This window comes from Perca fluviatilis, chromosome 23 (assembly GCF_010015445.1).
Source record: "Perca fluviatilis chromosome 23, GENO_Pfluv_1.0, whole genome shotgun sequence".
NCBI classification, from domain to species: domain Eukaryota; kingdom Metazoa; phylum Chordata; class Actinopteri; order Perciformes; family Percidae; genus Perca; species Perca fluviatilis.
In genome coordinates, this window is record NC_053134.1 from 4,573,910 (window position 1) to 4,586,639 (window position 12,730).

Sequence of the window (12,730 nt, forward strand, 5' to 3'; positions counted from 1 at the left end):
TTCATGACTATTTCGACATACTATACTATGGCTTTTTTCATGACTCTTTCGACATGTTATACTATGAGTTTTTCAACATGCTATACTATGACTTTTTTCATGCCTTTTTTTGACATACTATACTATGACTTTTTATGAATTTTTGGACATGCTATACTATGACTTTTTTCATGAATATTCAACATGCTATATTATGACTATTTTATGACTTTTTCGACATGCTATAACTATTATTATATTCGACATACTATACTGTGACTTTTTTGACATACTATACTATGGCTTTGACTTCTTTTCGTGACTTTTTTCGATATGCTATACTATAACTTTTCATGAATTTTTCGACATGCTATACTATGACTTTTTTTCATGAGTTTTCGACATGCTATACTATGACTTTTTCTCGACTTTTTTTACATACTATACTATTACTTTTTCAACATGCTATACTATGACTTATTTCAACGTACTATAATACGACTTTTTTCATGACTTTATCGACATACTATACTGTGATTATATTCGACATTCTATACTATGACTTTTTTCAACATGCTATACTATGACTTTTCTCGACATATTATAATACGACTTTATTCATGACTTTTTAAACATGCTATACTATGACTTATTTCGACATACTATAATACAACTTTTTTCATGACTTTTTAAACATGCTATACTATGACTTTTTTCGCCCTACCATAATACGACTTTTCATGACTTTTTTGACATGCTATACTATGAATCTTTTCATGATTCTTTCGACATGCTATACTATGATTATATTCAACATACTATACTATGACTTTTTTTGTCATACTATACTATGACTTTTTTAACATGCTATACTATGACTTATTTCGACATATAATACGACTTTTTTCATCACTTTATCGACATACTATACTATGACTTCTTTTCATGCCTTTTTTGACATACTATACTATGACTTTTCTCGACATATAATCAGATTTTTTTCATGACTTTATCAGCATACTCTACTATGACATTTTTCATGACTTTTTCGACATACTGACTTTTTTCGACATACCATAAGACTTTTCATGACTTTTTTGACATGCTATACTAGGACTTCTGTCGACATACCATATGACTTTTTTCATGACTTTTTTGACATGCTATAATGACTTATTTAAACATGTTATACTATCACTTTTTCATGACTATTTCAACATACTATACTATGACTTTGACATTTCTTTTGACTTATTCATGACTATTTCAAAATACTATGACTTTCAACAAGCTATATTATGACTTTTTTGACATACAGTAGTATATACTATGACTTTTTTTGACATGCTATGACTTTTATTCGATATATACGATGTAATAATATGACTGATTTACACAAAAACAAAAAACACCTTTAACAGCCAATGGCAGGAAATACATTTTGAATTATTGACATGTAAATTCATACTGTGAAGACTGAGGCTCACTTGGAAACAGACTGCATAAATTATGGTCATAACGATACCAGAAATCAGTCTTAAATACTGAAAAAATCACATTAAGCGGGCACAAACCAGCTTCAAATAAAAAAAAAAAAAAGAACAAAAACACAGTCCATTTAATTATTATTCCATATCTGCATGCAGGCCATAAAACGTTCCCCTAAAACCTGCGTAGATAACCTCAGTCCATCAGTTACTGTTAAGAAGTTTTCATTGGTCAGTATTTATTTCCTGTTCTTTTTTCTTCCAAAGAGACATATCATGATCAGAGCCTTTCAACTATGCAGGCAGAGTCTGTTGTATTAACTTTTTGTGTGATGTTTGTGTGATCAACAACAACCCAACATATTACTCAAATGTCTTAAATAATCAGCAGTCCATCTCATGTTAGTCGTCCGGCTGCACTGCATTGACAGTTGTCAGTCTATCGAGGCCACATCCCCCATGCCAGCCCTGGCAGGATGAGTGCGATGATGACGGAGGAGAACAGGTTGACTGCGTTGTTGTCTAAGATTGGTTTCCCACAGATCCGCCGGGTCGTGGCAGACTCATAGCTTACCACCTTCCCGATGCTCGCGTCAAAGCCTAAAGACAGACAGAGGAAGGGGAAAAGCCAGATTAGTACCTCAGAGATTCATCTTCTGTCAATTAAATTTTAGTTTTGTTCAGTTAATTTACTAATTGGTCCAGCTCCAGTGTTCACTTTTCAGTGATGGTCACTGTAAAGAAGTGTCATAGTATAGCATGTCGAAAAAGTCATGAAAAAAGTCATAGTATAGCATGTCAAAAAAAGTCATAGTATAGTATGTCGGAAAAAAGTCTTAGTATAACATGTCGAAAAAGTCATGACAGAAGTCGTAGTATAGCATGTTGAAAAAAGTAATAGTATAGTATGTCGAAAAAAGTCATGAAAAAAAGTCATAGTATAGCATGTTGAAAAAGTAATGAAAAAAGTCATAGTATAGTATGTCGAAAAAGTCATGAAAAATGTCATAATATAGTATGTCGAAAAAAGTCATAGTATAGCATATTGAAAAAGTAATGAAAAAAGTCATAGTATAGCATGTCGAAAAAAGTCATAGTATAGTAGGTCGAAAAAAGTCATAGTATAGCATGTCGAAAAAGTCATGAAAAAAGTCATAGTATAGCTTGTCGAAAAAAGTCGTAGTACAGTATGTTGAAAAAAGTCAGTAGATATCGAAAAAGTCATGACAAAAGTCATAGTATAGCATGTTGATGAATGTTGAAATAGTCATAGTACAGTATTTAAAAAGCAAAAGACGTATAAGTCAGCACAGTGTGTAGCGTATAGTATGTATTCAAAAAGTCATGAAAAAGTCAGTATAGTATGTCGAAAAAAGTCATAGTATAGCATGTCGAAAAAGTCATGAAAAAAGTCATAGTATAGCTTGTCGAAAAAAGTCGTAGTACAGTATGTTGAAAAAAGTCAGTAGATATCGAAAAAGTCATGACAAAAGTCATAGTATAGCATGTTGATGAATGTTGAAATAGTCATAGTACAGTATTTAAAAAAAGTCATAAAAAGGTCAGCACAGTGTGTCAAAAAAGTCATAGTATAGTATGTCAAAAAAGTCATGAAAAAGTCAGTATAGTATGTCGAAAAAAGTCATAGTAAAGCATGTCGAAAAAAAACAATCAGTATTCCTACCTGAGTATTGCATGTGAGCTCCCAGGAAAGAGTCAAGCATCGATCCCAACAGGCCAGCCACACCGCCATACACTATGATTGGCCACTGGGGGTCCGCCAGGTTCAGATCGCCAACCAATAGAAGCTGTGTTACATAGTAAGCCACGCCCACCACAAGTCCACCAAGTAAGCTGGCGGCCAATCCGACGGGTGTGACTCCTCCATTTGTTCCTGGAGGGTAAAAGCGCAGAAAAATTAGAATGAAAGTAGAAGAAAGTAGATCCGAATAAACAAATGCACCAGTATAAACACTGTGGGGCACATTTTATACATCTACATTTATATCACATTTCCATAAACCATTGTAAAAAAAAACACATTTAACGGAAACATTTTCAAGAAATAAGAATTTACATAATCCTACATAGACTGACACTCAATACAAATTAACTGTGTGTATTGTTGAACATTTGCCTCCATCTGTCATCATGTACGTACATTAACACATGCAGCCTTTTACACAGAATGTCACAGATCTAAAGACAGCTTCTGCTTACATGTATGTTAAGTAGCTTTACTGTAGGTCATTTGGCTATCATAGACTGGAAAAATTAATTTCACATCAATAATATTACAGAAAACTCAAACTATGGACCTAGTATCTAAGTTTTTGTTTATTGACCTCATTCAAATCAGACAAATATCAATTCTAAATTTATCCAATTAAACAATGAAAAGTTTATATGAAACGTCATAGTGTTTAGTCAATTCTGAACCAATCAGCGGTTATAGCAGGTGAGAGCCAGGTGTTTCCCATCATGCCCTAGGTCTTGCAGTCATGGAGAGCAACTTTGGCGCCTGGCTCTAAAAACCTCAATCTTGTGAGGTTAGGGTGTATAGAGCCTACATGTGCACCCTAACCAGGGAACCTATCTTCTAACCAGGTACTACTGGTGTTCACACGCGCTCGTTTGAAAACTCAAGGCGAGCGTTCCTTTGAAGTGGCAGCACCGACTCTGTGGAAAGCCCTTCCTTTACCTTACGTTCTGCAGTCTCGGTCTCGGTTTTAGAAAGCAGCTGAAGACACACTTGTTTCAACTCGCTTTGGTCTCATGTTTGTAATTTGGGGTTTTTAGTCTTTTAATCTTCATTGGTATTGTATTTGTTTTTGCTTGTTTATTTTCTGTTTTGGATCCTACTGTATTTTAAATGTATTTTGTGTGAAGCACTTTGTGACTCTGTCCGTAAAAGGTGCTATATCAAATAAAATTATTATTAATTATTATTATATCCACGACGTTCCACCGGTGCCGCCGGATGTCCCTCTTTTCGGCCGGGTGTCCGTTACCTCCCGCTTTCTTTCTTTGTAATTTCAAACTCCGGCTGATTTGTGAGGACTATGGTTAACTGCTCCTCAGATCTCTGCAGGGTAAATCCAGACAGCTAGCTAGACTATCTGTCCAATCTGAGTTTTCTGTTGCACGACTAAAACTACTTTTGAACGTACACATGTTCCACCAAAACAAGTTCCTTCCCAAGCCTATTTTGCAGAGGCACCGTGGCTCCTTCCGGCACTTAGCATCACCCAAGACGACTGTGTTTGGTTTAAAGAAATGCCAATGAACCAGAGCACGTTTTTCTTCCATCCCGGAATGCTGTGTGGACTCGCCCGACCCTCCTCCGCAGCGCTGTGGAGGAAGGTCTGGCAATGCGAGACTAGCGTGCAGGACGTCAGAGCAAGTCGGGATCAAGCCGGACCCAAATCTAACTGGCACGCAGTGGCCGGTGATCGGCGTTGATGGATTCTGAGCAGGCCTGGCTCATCTCTAACGAGCCAGTTCACTTTGCTTCTCACCTGCCGGGACTTCCTTCCAGGTGGTGATGAGTTTAGGCTGTGATTGGCTGAGGACGGGCCCCACCTCCGACGCCCAGGTGTCCCCGGTGCTGCATGCGAGCGCGCCCAGTAGAGAGAGGCACATCCAGGAGGCCGAGTACTGTTTGCTGAAATCAATGGGGATCTCACCTGGACCCACCTGAAACACAACCGCCATTTTAAAAGACGTACGATTATATACTAAGGGGAAATAAACATTTGCATATAATAGAAACCTTTTTTTTATTACTTTTATTGTTTTTTTGTACAGAAATTGTCTACATAAAGAATAAGAAAAATGTACTCCAATGTGTGCGTTTACCTCTATCATATAGAGCAGTGCCAGCTCTGTAGGAACTCCTCCATTACAGAAGACCTGAATCCAGTTCCTCTGGCCCCCTAACACAAACACAAATGTTAATACATTATAAATTTGAAAAAAAAATAAACAAATAAAAAAGGGCACCCTTTCACGTCTCTCACCTTCTTTGTACTCTGCGTCTATTTTCCTCTTCTGTGCTCCTCCCCAGCGGGTCAGTTTGGAGGAGGTGATGAAGAAGGCGAGCAGAGAGGAGAAGAAGCTGTAGTTGGCCATCGTCAACACAAATCCTACCAGGAGAGCTGAGAAAACACATTTCACGTTAGAGAAAAAAGTCTGAATTCTCCAAACAGATAAATAACCTAAATGATAAGGCTGGCGTTATTTTTCTCACTGCCAACAAATCCCACGTGCAGACTCAAACTAACAATGTACGTTCAGGCTGCAGGCAAAAGTGGTCATGTGACCAGGTCAGACTTCTTCAGAAGTAGTGTGAACACTCAAATCTTGCCCAGATCTGATATTTTCAAATCAGATTGAGACCACTTCCATATGTGGTCCTGAATCAGACCCAGGTCAGATTTTTTTTCCAATGTGGCCGCAGTGTGAACAACCAATTTGATGCGACCTTTACGTCAATCTACATCGACATTTGTCACAATTATGCTTACCCTATACACAGACAGTAAAATTAAAAACTTGACTAGGCCTACAAAATGGAGAACAGTGATGGAGCAAGTCAATGGAGGGAGAGGGAGGTGTTAGACCTACTTAGTGTATGCTCATTAATGTTACGGCTGCCATTACACAAACATTTTAAAATAAAAGTGAAAATGCTGACTTCCTCCATAACCTTCCTAACTTTAGACAGCAACAGCGTGCTGCGTGTGACGTCATTGTTATTGTTTTTTTAAGCATGCGGGTCAGTTCGAAAACGCAAACAGTTCACACTGGAATCGGATATAGGCCACATTTTAAAAAGGTCATCAAACAAAAAATTGAGCTAAAAAAATCCGAATTAAGCATTAAGACTTGCGGTGTGAACGTAGCCTTGGTCTGTCTCTCAATACTTTCTGACTTCAACTAAAACAAACAAATACATTTCCATAAACTGTGTAAGAGTCACAGACCAAAGTTGGGCACGCCGACATTCTGTGTTTTTGGGGACTTCTTTACTTTAATTACAAATGATTTGCTTCTTGGAAAGCGGAAGTAACTTCCATCTTTGAAATTTCTGCAAAACACAATGCCGTTTGACATCAAGTCCCTTATAAAACTTTTTTAATAGATATAGAATTAATACTTTTTGGCAGTTTGGGCTACAGAGATGCTGATCCTGAGGATGCGGCCGAAAAAAATTAAAAACAAAAAAGGTATAGTCACATTTCCAGTGCATAAAATAAAAGTTGAATGGATACGATCGCACCATTTAAAATAAAACTATTCATCTGTTTTTCTGAGAAAGAGCTTTTGTGAGAAAACGTGACCCCCAACGCTTCAAACAAAAATAACTTTTTATGTCAAATTAAATGGAAAATCTCATCAGTAACTTGATTATATTTATAGATATAATTAAAAACAACAAGCTTCATAGACTGAACTGACTTCTGCTCCACTTCGATTTGTGGCAAATATAGTATTTGTTTAGCCCACTACATTTATTTTACAGCTATGTATACTTTTCAGGTTAGGATTTTAAATACATTATGATTACTTTCTAAACTAAAAAGGGCACACGGAGAGCGCACACCTCCGCCACACAACGCACATATTTAGAGGTTTACCCCTCCACGCAGCAGCTGCGGGTTTGACTCTGACCTGCGGCCCTTTGCTGCATGTCATTCCCCCTCTCTCTCCCCTTTCATGTCTTCATCTGCCTAAAATACCCCCCAAAAAATCTTAATAAAAAAATAAAGCTTTGAATGCAGGACTTTTACTTGTAAGTATCTTTATAATGTTGTATTATAATAGCTACTTTTACTTTAGTAATTTAGGACGAAAGAGGAAACAGAAAACTGGAGACTGAAACGTGTCATGATGCATTCCTCCCAGTACAGCTCAGTGTTAACAGAGAGACTGTTTTTGTTTAGAGCTATGAATGGTTTGGATTTCTCCTGGAAAGAGTTCTCTGTTCTATTGGATGTTAGGCTTTTAGCAGGCAAAAACTAATTGATTTGAAAATACATAATGTTTCAAGTGAGCATATTATTTTTCCTGCTGCACTGTAACAGGGAGCAGCTTTCAAGAACTCGTCTGCTGACAGAAAAACTGCCTGAAGGCAATTGATAGTGTGAAGGAAAGATTACCAGAAAACGACGTCTCTCGCAACAGATACGCTCTCATTTTAATTGATGCAGCTTTCTGCACCAGCTGCGAGCAGGCGCTTGTCTCACGAGTGAAATGAGACTTGTAGCGTTTATGGTTGATAAAGTTGTTGCCCAATAAAACACTACCATTTACACACATACATATTTTAATGTTTTATAATTATTATTTTTTAATTTTAAATATAAACTTCATTTTTTTTTTCTCGTTATTATCTGACATTGATCTTTAGTTTTTATTTTTGTTTCTGAGGGCATGTTTTTCTCTATAATTTATTGATCTGTATTGTGTAACACTTGTTCTTATATGTTAAGCATTTTGACAAGTTTTTGCGCTGCTGACGAGACGTTTGCCATCTAGACGAGGGGTGAGAGCGACTCGACGGCAGGCCAGAATTAAACTTGTCTGTTTGGATCTTTGCTCTCTGCAGCCATCGGATCCTTTGGGAGGGAAGACGCTCCACTCTAGTAGACTAAGTGTTTCTGTAGTTCCAACAGAGTCAGCGTCTTCTCTCTAACTGATCCATTTCAGGAGTCACATTCTCTGGCTAAATTTTAATTCAGAGATAACAATTAGAGAGCATCAACTTAAAGTGCTCATATTATGCTCATTTTCAGTTTCATATTTAGAGGTTGTACCAGAGAGCAGCAGCAGAGAGCAGAAGCCAGCAGGCAAGTGTTATTTCCATAAACTTCTGGTGTACTTACAAACTTTCCAATCCATCGTTTTATGAGTGCATAACCTATATATACTAGTGTAGACCTTTGGTATTATATATATTTCGGGCATTATTAGTGGGGTCATTTAAGAGATACAAACGTGGGTCCATTAGCCCTTGCGCTAAGCTATTCAGCGGCTAACGCTACTCTACGCTAACTCGCCCAATGTTAGACCCAGGTGAAAAAAGCTTCTGGGGGGGTGTTTGGCTCGAGGTCATGGTGCAAAGGACCCTAGGGTGAATTACTCCGAACCATCACTTTAACCTGTACTAATGTCTCGCGGTTTCCTGTTGCTCTGGTCTCAAAACATCTCGCCAAAGGACTACAGTTAAAAATTATCCGGCTGGCTAACACTGGCACATTTAGAGAAATGTTGATTAATGTGCATTGTCCTTATAAATAAAATAAATGAAACTGAGTCATTCCATTCACTGTTAATAAAGAATATTCCTCAGTGCAGCTTTAAAAAAAACAAGAAGGTTGCCTTTATGGACACACACTGACCTCCCAGGGCTCCTGAGTAGTTCAGACTGCCTCTCTTTGTCGCTCTGATCGTCACCACAAGGGGGACCAAGATGGAGAACAACCACCGCCACGGTGACACAGGCTGCAGTGTTCCTGTAAACAGACACAAACACAAAGTCAGACCATAATCACTGTAACATTTCTCCCCATGAGAGGGCTCTGGTGGTTTCCCACAAAAATGTTTGTTCAGCAGTTCATTTCTGGGGAAAAGAAACGGACTAGTTGTGAAGAAAAAAAAGCACATGATTTGGCGCTCTTAAAAGGACATTTTTCAGAATAACCTGCAACCGGCCATGTATCCACAGAAAGGTTTATCTTACACTAAAACCGAAACTTAAAAACTGTAGTGTTAATATTCATTGGACTTGGCAGTTTTCCAGACTCACCAGAGTAGGTGCTGATGACGAGGGAGAGGACCCAGAAGAAGAGGGAGAGTGCCAAAGTGGCACACAGCACAATCATATCAGTCATCATCTTGATGTTCTCTTTCATCAGCAGTTGACTATCAGAGTCCATGGTGACAAGCAGGCCGAGCTGCAGGACAGGAGACAGGATCGTTGTACATTCTTGGATGTGTTTGTTGCAATAAAAGAGAAATTCTGGCATTTGCTAACTTGGGTGTAATTCTCATATTTGTGTACATCTGATCTGTCATGGTAAAATTTTACTGGCCACCTTTGTGTTGAGATTTGGGCCACAACAGCAGGCGGTAAGATCGACCTTCAAAGTTGACGTATGAAGTGGATCTAGGGATGTAACGATTACCGGTGTAACGGTAAACCACTATAAAAATGTTGACGATAACAATTACCATTTTCATTTAAAATATCATTATCATCACAGTGGATTACCACGGTGTGGAAACCGTGTGTTTAATCCTTCCCAGCTACAACGTGCGTTTCTTGAAGTTTTTTGTAATATGATAAATACTGTTACACTTTATGAAACTATTTCAGCTTGGGTAGGCCTATCAGTGGTTTCTGTACATATTGAACACACTTTTAAAAATACCGCGATAATACCGAAAACCGTGATAATTTTGGTCACTATAACCGTGAGGTTCAATTTTCATGCCGTTACATCCCTAAGTGGATCCACCACGCTACACAGTTTGTTTACACATGACTGGACTCACAAACAAGAGCTGGGCGATATGGAGAAAATCAAATATCACGATATTCTTGACCTAATACATCAATATCGATATTGCGACAATATTGTAGGGTGGACAATTGGTGCTTTCACAAAATACTGACACAATTAGATTTTAGAATTAGATAAATAATCATCAGTAATGTGGATTTAATGACTAAGTGGGTAAAGATCAGTGGGTAAGTTCAGCAAAATACATCACTTTACTGTAATGCTGCCTTTAAAACCAGGAAAGACAACACTTGTGTCATCATATCACAATATCCAAAATTTAAGACGATATCTAGTCTCATATATCGATATTGAGTTAATATCGATATATTGCCCATGCCTACTTACACTCCTTGTCCACATCTCCCAAATCTCTATTACAAAGGTTGTCAGTAAAATGTCCTATATCATCAAGTTAGTACTGCTAATCGGCAAAGTGTCCCTTTAAGTTGAGTTGGTGTGACAGAGCTGTGTGGACACAGCCTTATTTGTGCTTGTAGTATAAACAGAAGTACAAAGTATAAAACACAGGGAGAAAGGCTTTCCCTTGAAGAGGCAGAATAAAAATAATTTTGGCGAAAAAGCAACTAGCTAGCTATAGTGTGACGTTAACGAGGAGATCCTGAAAAGTGAAATTCATTCCTGCATGGTATGTTTGTAGGTAACATACATTTATAATAGATATTTGACAGGTTCAAACAGAGGTTACTTGTTAACATGTAAGCCATTAACTTTACTTTGCTTACACCTCCTGCATGTAACGTTAATGTTAACGTCAGCTAGCTAAGTGAACTCACCGATTATATTCGGAGCCATCGTGATTTATAACGTTAAAACTAGCTTTTACTTAAAAAATTAGCTAAATTCAACACTTTAATTCCAGTTGAGACGAATGTATCTTTCTCTATAAATATATTTATATCACAAATATATTTTAGTAAGTAATGCTACAAGCAGGCTAACAAAACTCAAACGACTGTGCTACATTGACGGCTACACCGGAGGGACATTTTAGTTAACGGACCGACTTCCGAAAACAAACCGATGACACTTCTTAAAGGGACAGTAACTTGAAATAAAGTCATAGGCGTATTAAAACGACAGGCATCACTCTGTATTTTCTTTTACAACGGGTCTTGCTCGTTTTTTCCCTCTCCGGCTGATAAAAAAACAGGCAAGATAAAGTTATATGGTCCCAAAATAACAAATCAAGCATTTATTTGAATTAATTTAATTTTCTTGCTGATATTTTACTTAATAATTTTGATCTTAAATGCCATTCTCTCCCCCTGCAACAATGTTCAACATCATATCAGACTTTGTAGCTATGATTACGTTACTTCAACTCAACTCAACTTTATTTATATAGCACCTTTCATACAATCATGCGGCTCAAAGTGCTTCAGAGAGCAAGATGAAAGCAGCACAGACAAAAAAAAATAGAAATAGACAACAATAAAATGACAACAACAAAAACAGATACAAGTCAATAAGATAAATAAACACAGGGATACAAATTTGAATAAAAAAAACAATGATTAAGACTTAAAAACTTTGCCTCATCAAAAATTGATGAGGCACCTTAAGTATATGCCAGGCTAAAAAATATGTTGTAAGGTTTCTTTTAAAAATTTCCTCGTATGTGGAGTCCCTCAGATCCTCATGCAGACTGTTCTAGAAACTATAGGGCTAAAAAAGTATTTTTGTTTAAAAAAACACATTTCAGAGGTGTTTACATTGTTAAACTTGTCCACCAACTGTACATAAATAGAATTGTAATCCTTAAATTAGGTCTTATATGAATAAAACCATGCCAACAATGTTTTTTTCCAGTTTACACACTGACTGAAATTCCATCTGTGCACAAACTCCAGCTGTGAAATTCTTGACTTGAAGCTGAGGTACACCAGAGGCTTTACCTGCAATGTGTGACCAGTGCCTTGCTCAAAGGTACATATAGGGACAAAATTGGCAACCAAAATGACAATTGAAATACTAATAATAGTCTGGTTTTTAACACATACAAATCAGTCACATTTACAGAAATGAACACACAACACACAAGGGAGAGAGGATGTTACCTACCGAGCAGGGAGAAGAGGAGGATGATAAGAGTAAATGTTATTTGTGCTCATTTCGAAGTCGTTGACACATTTTAAGGGAAGCAGAGATCCACCCCTGGAAAAGAGAGAGAGAGAGAGAGAGAGAGAGAGAGAGAGAGAGAGAGTGAGTTTTGACAGCATTTTTTTATTAAGACTCATGGAAAATGTAGTTGTTCAACGCTACCTAATTAATCAGTCAAATCTCATTAGTTCTGCAGGTATTTTGCCCTGATGGTGGTGCGAGATGTAAGGTCAGTACTGCACTTAAGCACAATTTTGAGGTATTATTACTACTTATTTCCATTTTATGCTACTTCTATTCCACTACAATTTGGGGGCAAATATTGTACTTTTTACTCCACATTTATATTTGATAACTTAAATTACTTTACAGATTTATATTTTTAACATAAAATATAAATCAACTAATAAAATATGATATATTATTATAGCTTAAGCCATCCAGCAGGATATAAAGTCATTTTAATTTGCTCCACCTTTACCAGCTGCAAGATAAAAGTGAACACATTAATGCATCAGAAATTATAATCCAATAATATAATATATAATACTATAGTATTTCTACTTTTATTTA

At 37.1% G+C, this 12,730-nt stretch overlaps 1 protein-coding gene across 2 annotated transcripts; it reads right to left on the minus strand.

Annotated features, from left to right (window-relative positions):
* Positions 1–1,321: 1,321 nt before the first annotated feature.
* On the minus strand, positions 1,322–12,210 carry tmem19 (transmembrane protein 19). 2 transcript variants are annotated; one of them, XM_039792503.1, is made up of 8 exons: positions 12,119–12,210; positions 9,277–9,424; positions 8,870–8,983; positions 5,486–5,623; positions 5,325–5,401; positions 4,985–5,162; positions 3,151–3,360; positions 1,322–2,066 (listed from the first exon to the last, which is right to left on the minus strand). In XM_039792503.1, the coding sequence occupies exons 2-8, from the start codon at positions 9,404–9,406 to the stop codon at positions 1,906–1,908; spliced, it is 1,008 nt and encodes a 335-aa protein (XP_039648437.1). In that variant the 5' UTR covers positions 9,407–9,424; positions 12,119–12,210; the 3' UTR covers positions 1,322–1,905. The 2 variants fall into 2 exon arrangements, with proteins under 2 accessions (XP_039648437.1, XP_039648436.1); XM_039792502.1 differs by lacking the exon at positions 12,119–12,210 and adding an exon at positions 10,831–11,048.
* Between the last annotated feature and the right edge of the window lie 520 nt (positions 12,211–12,730).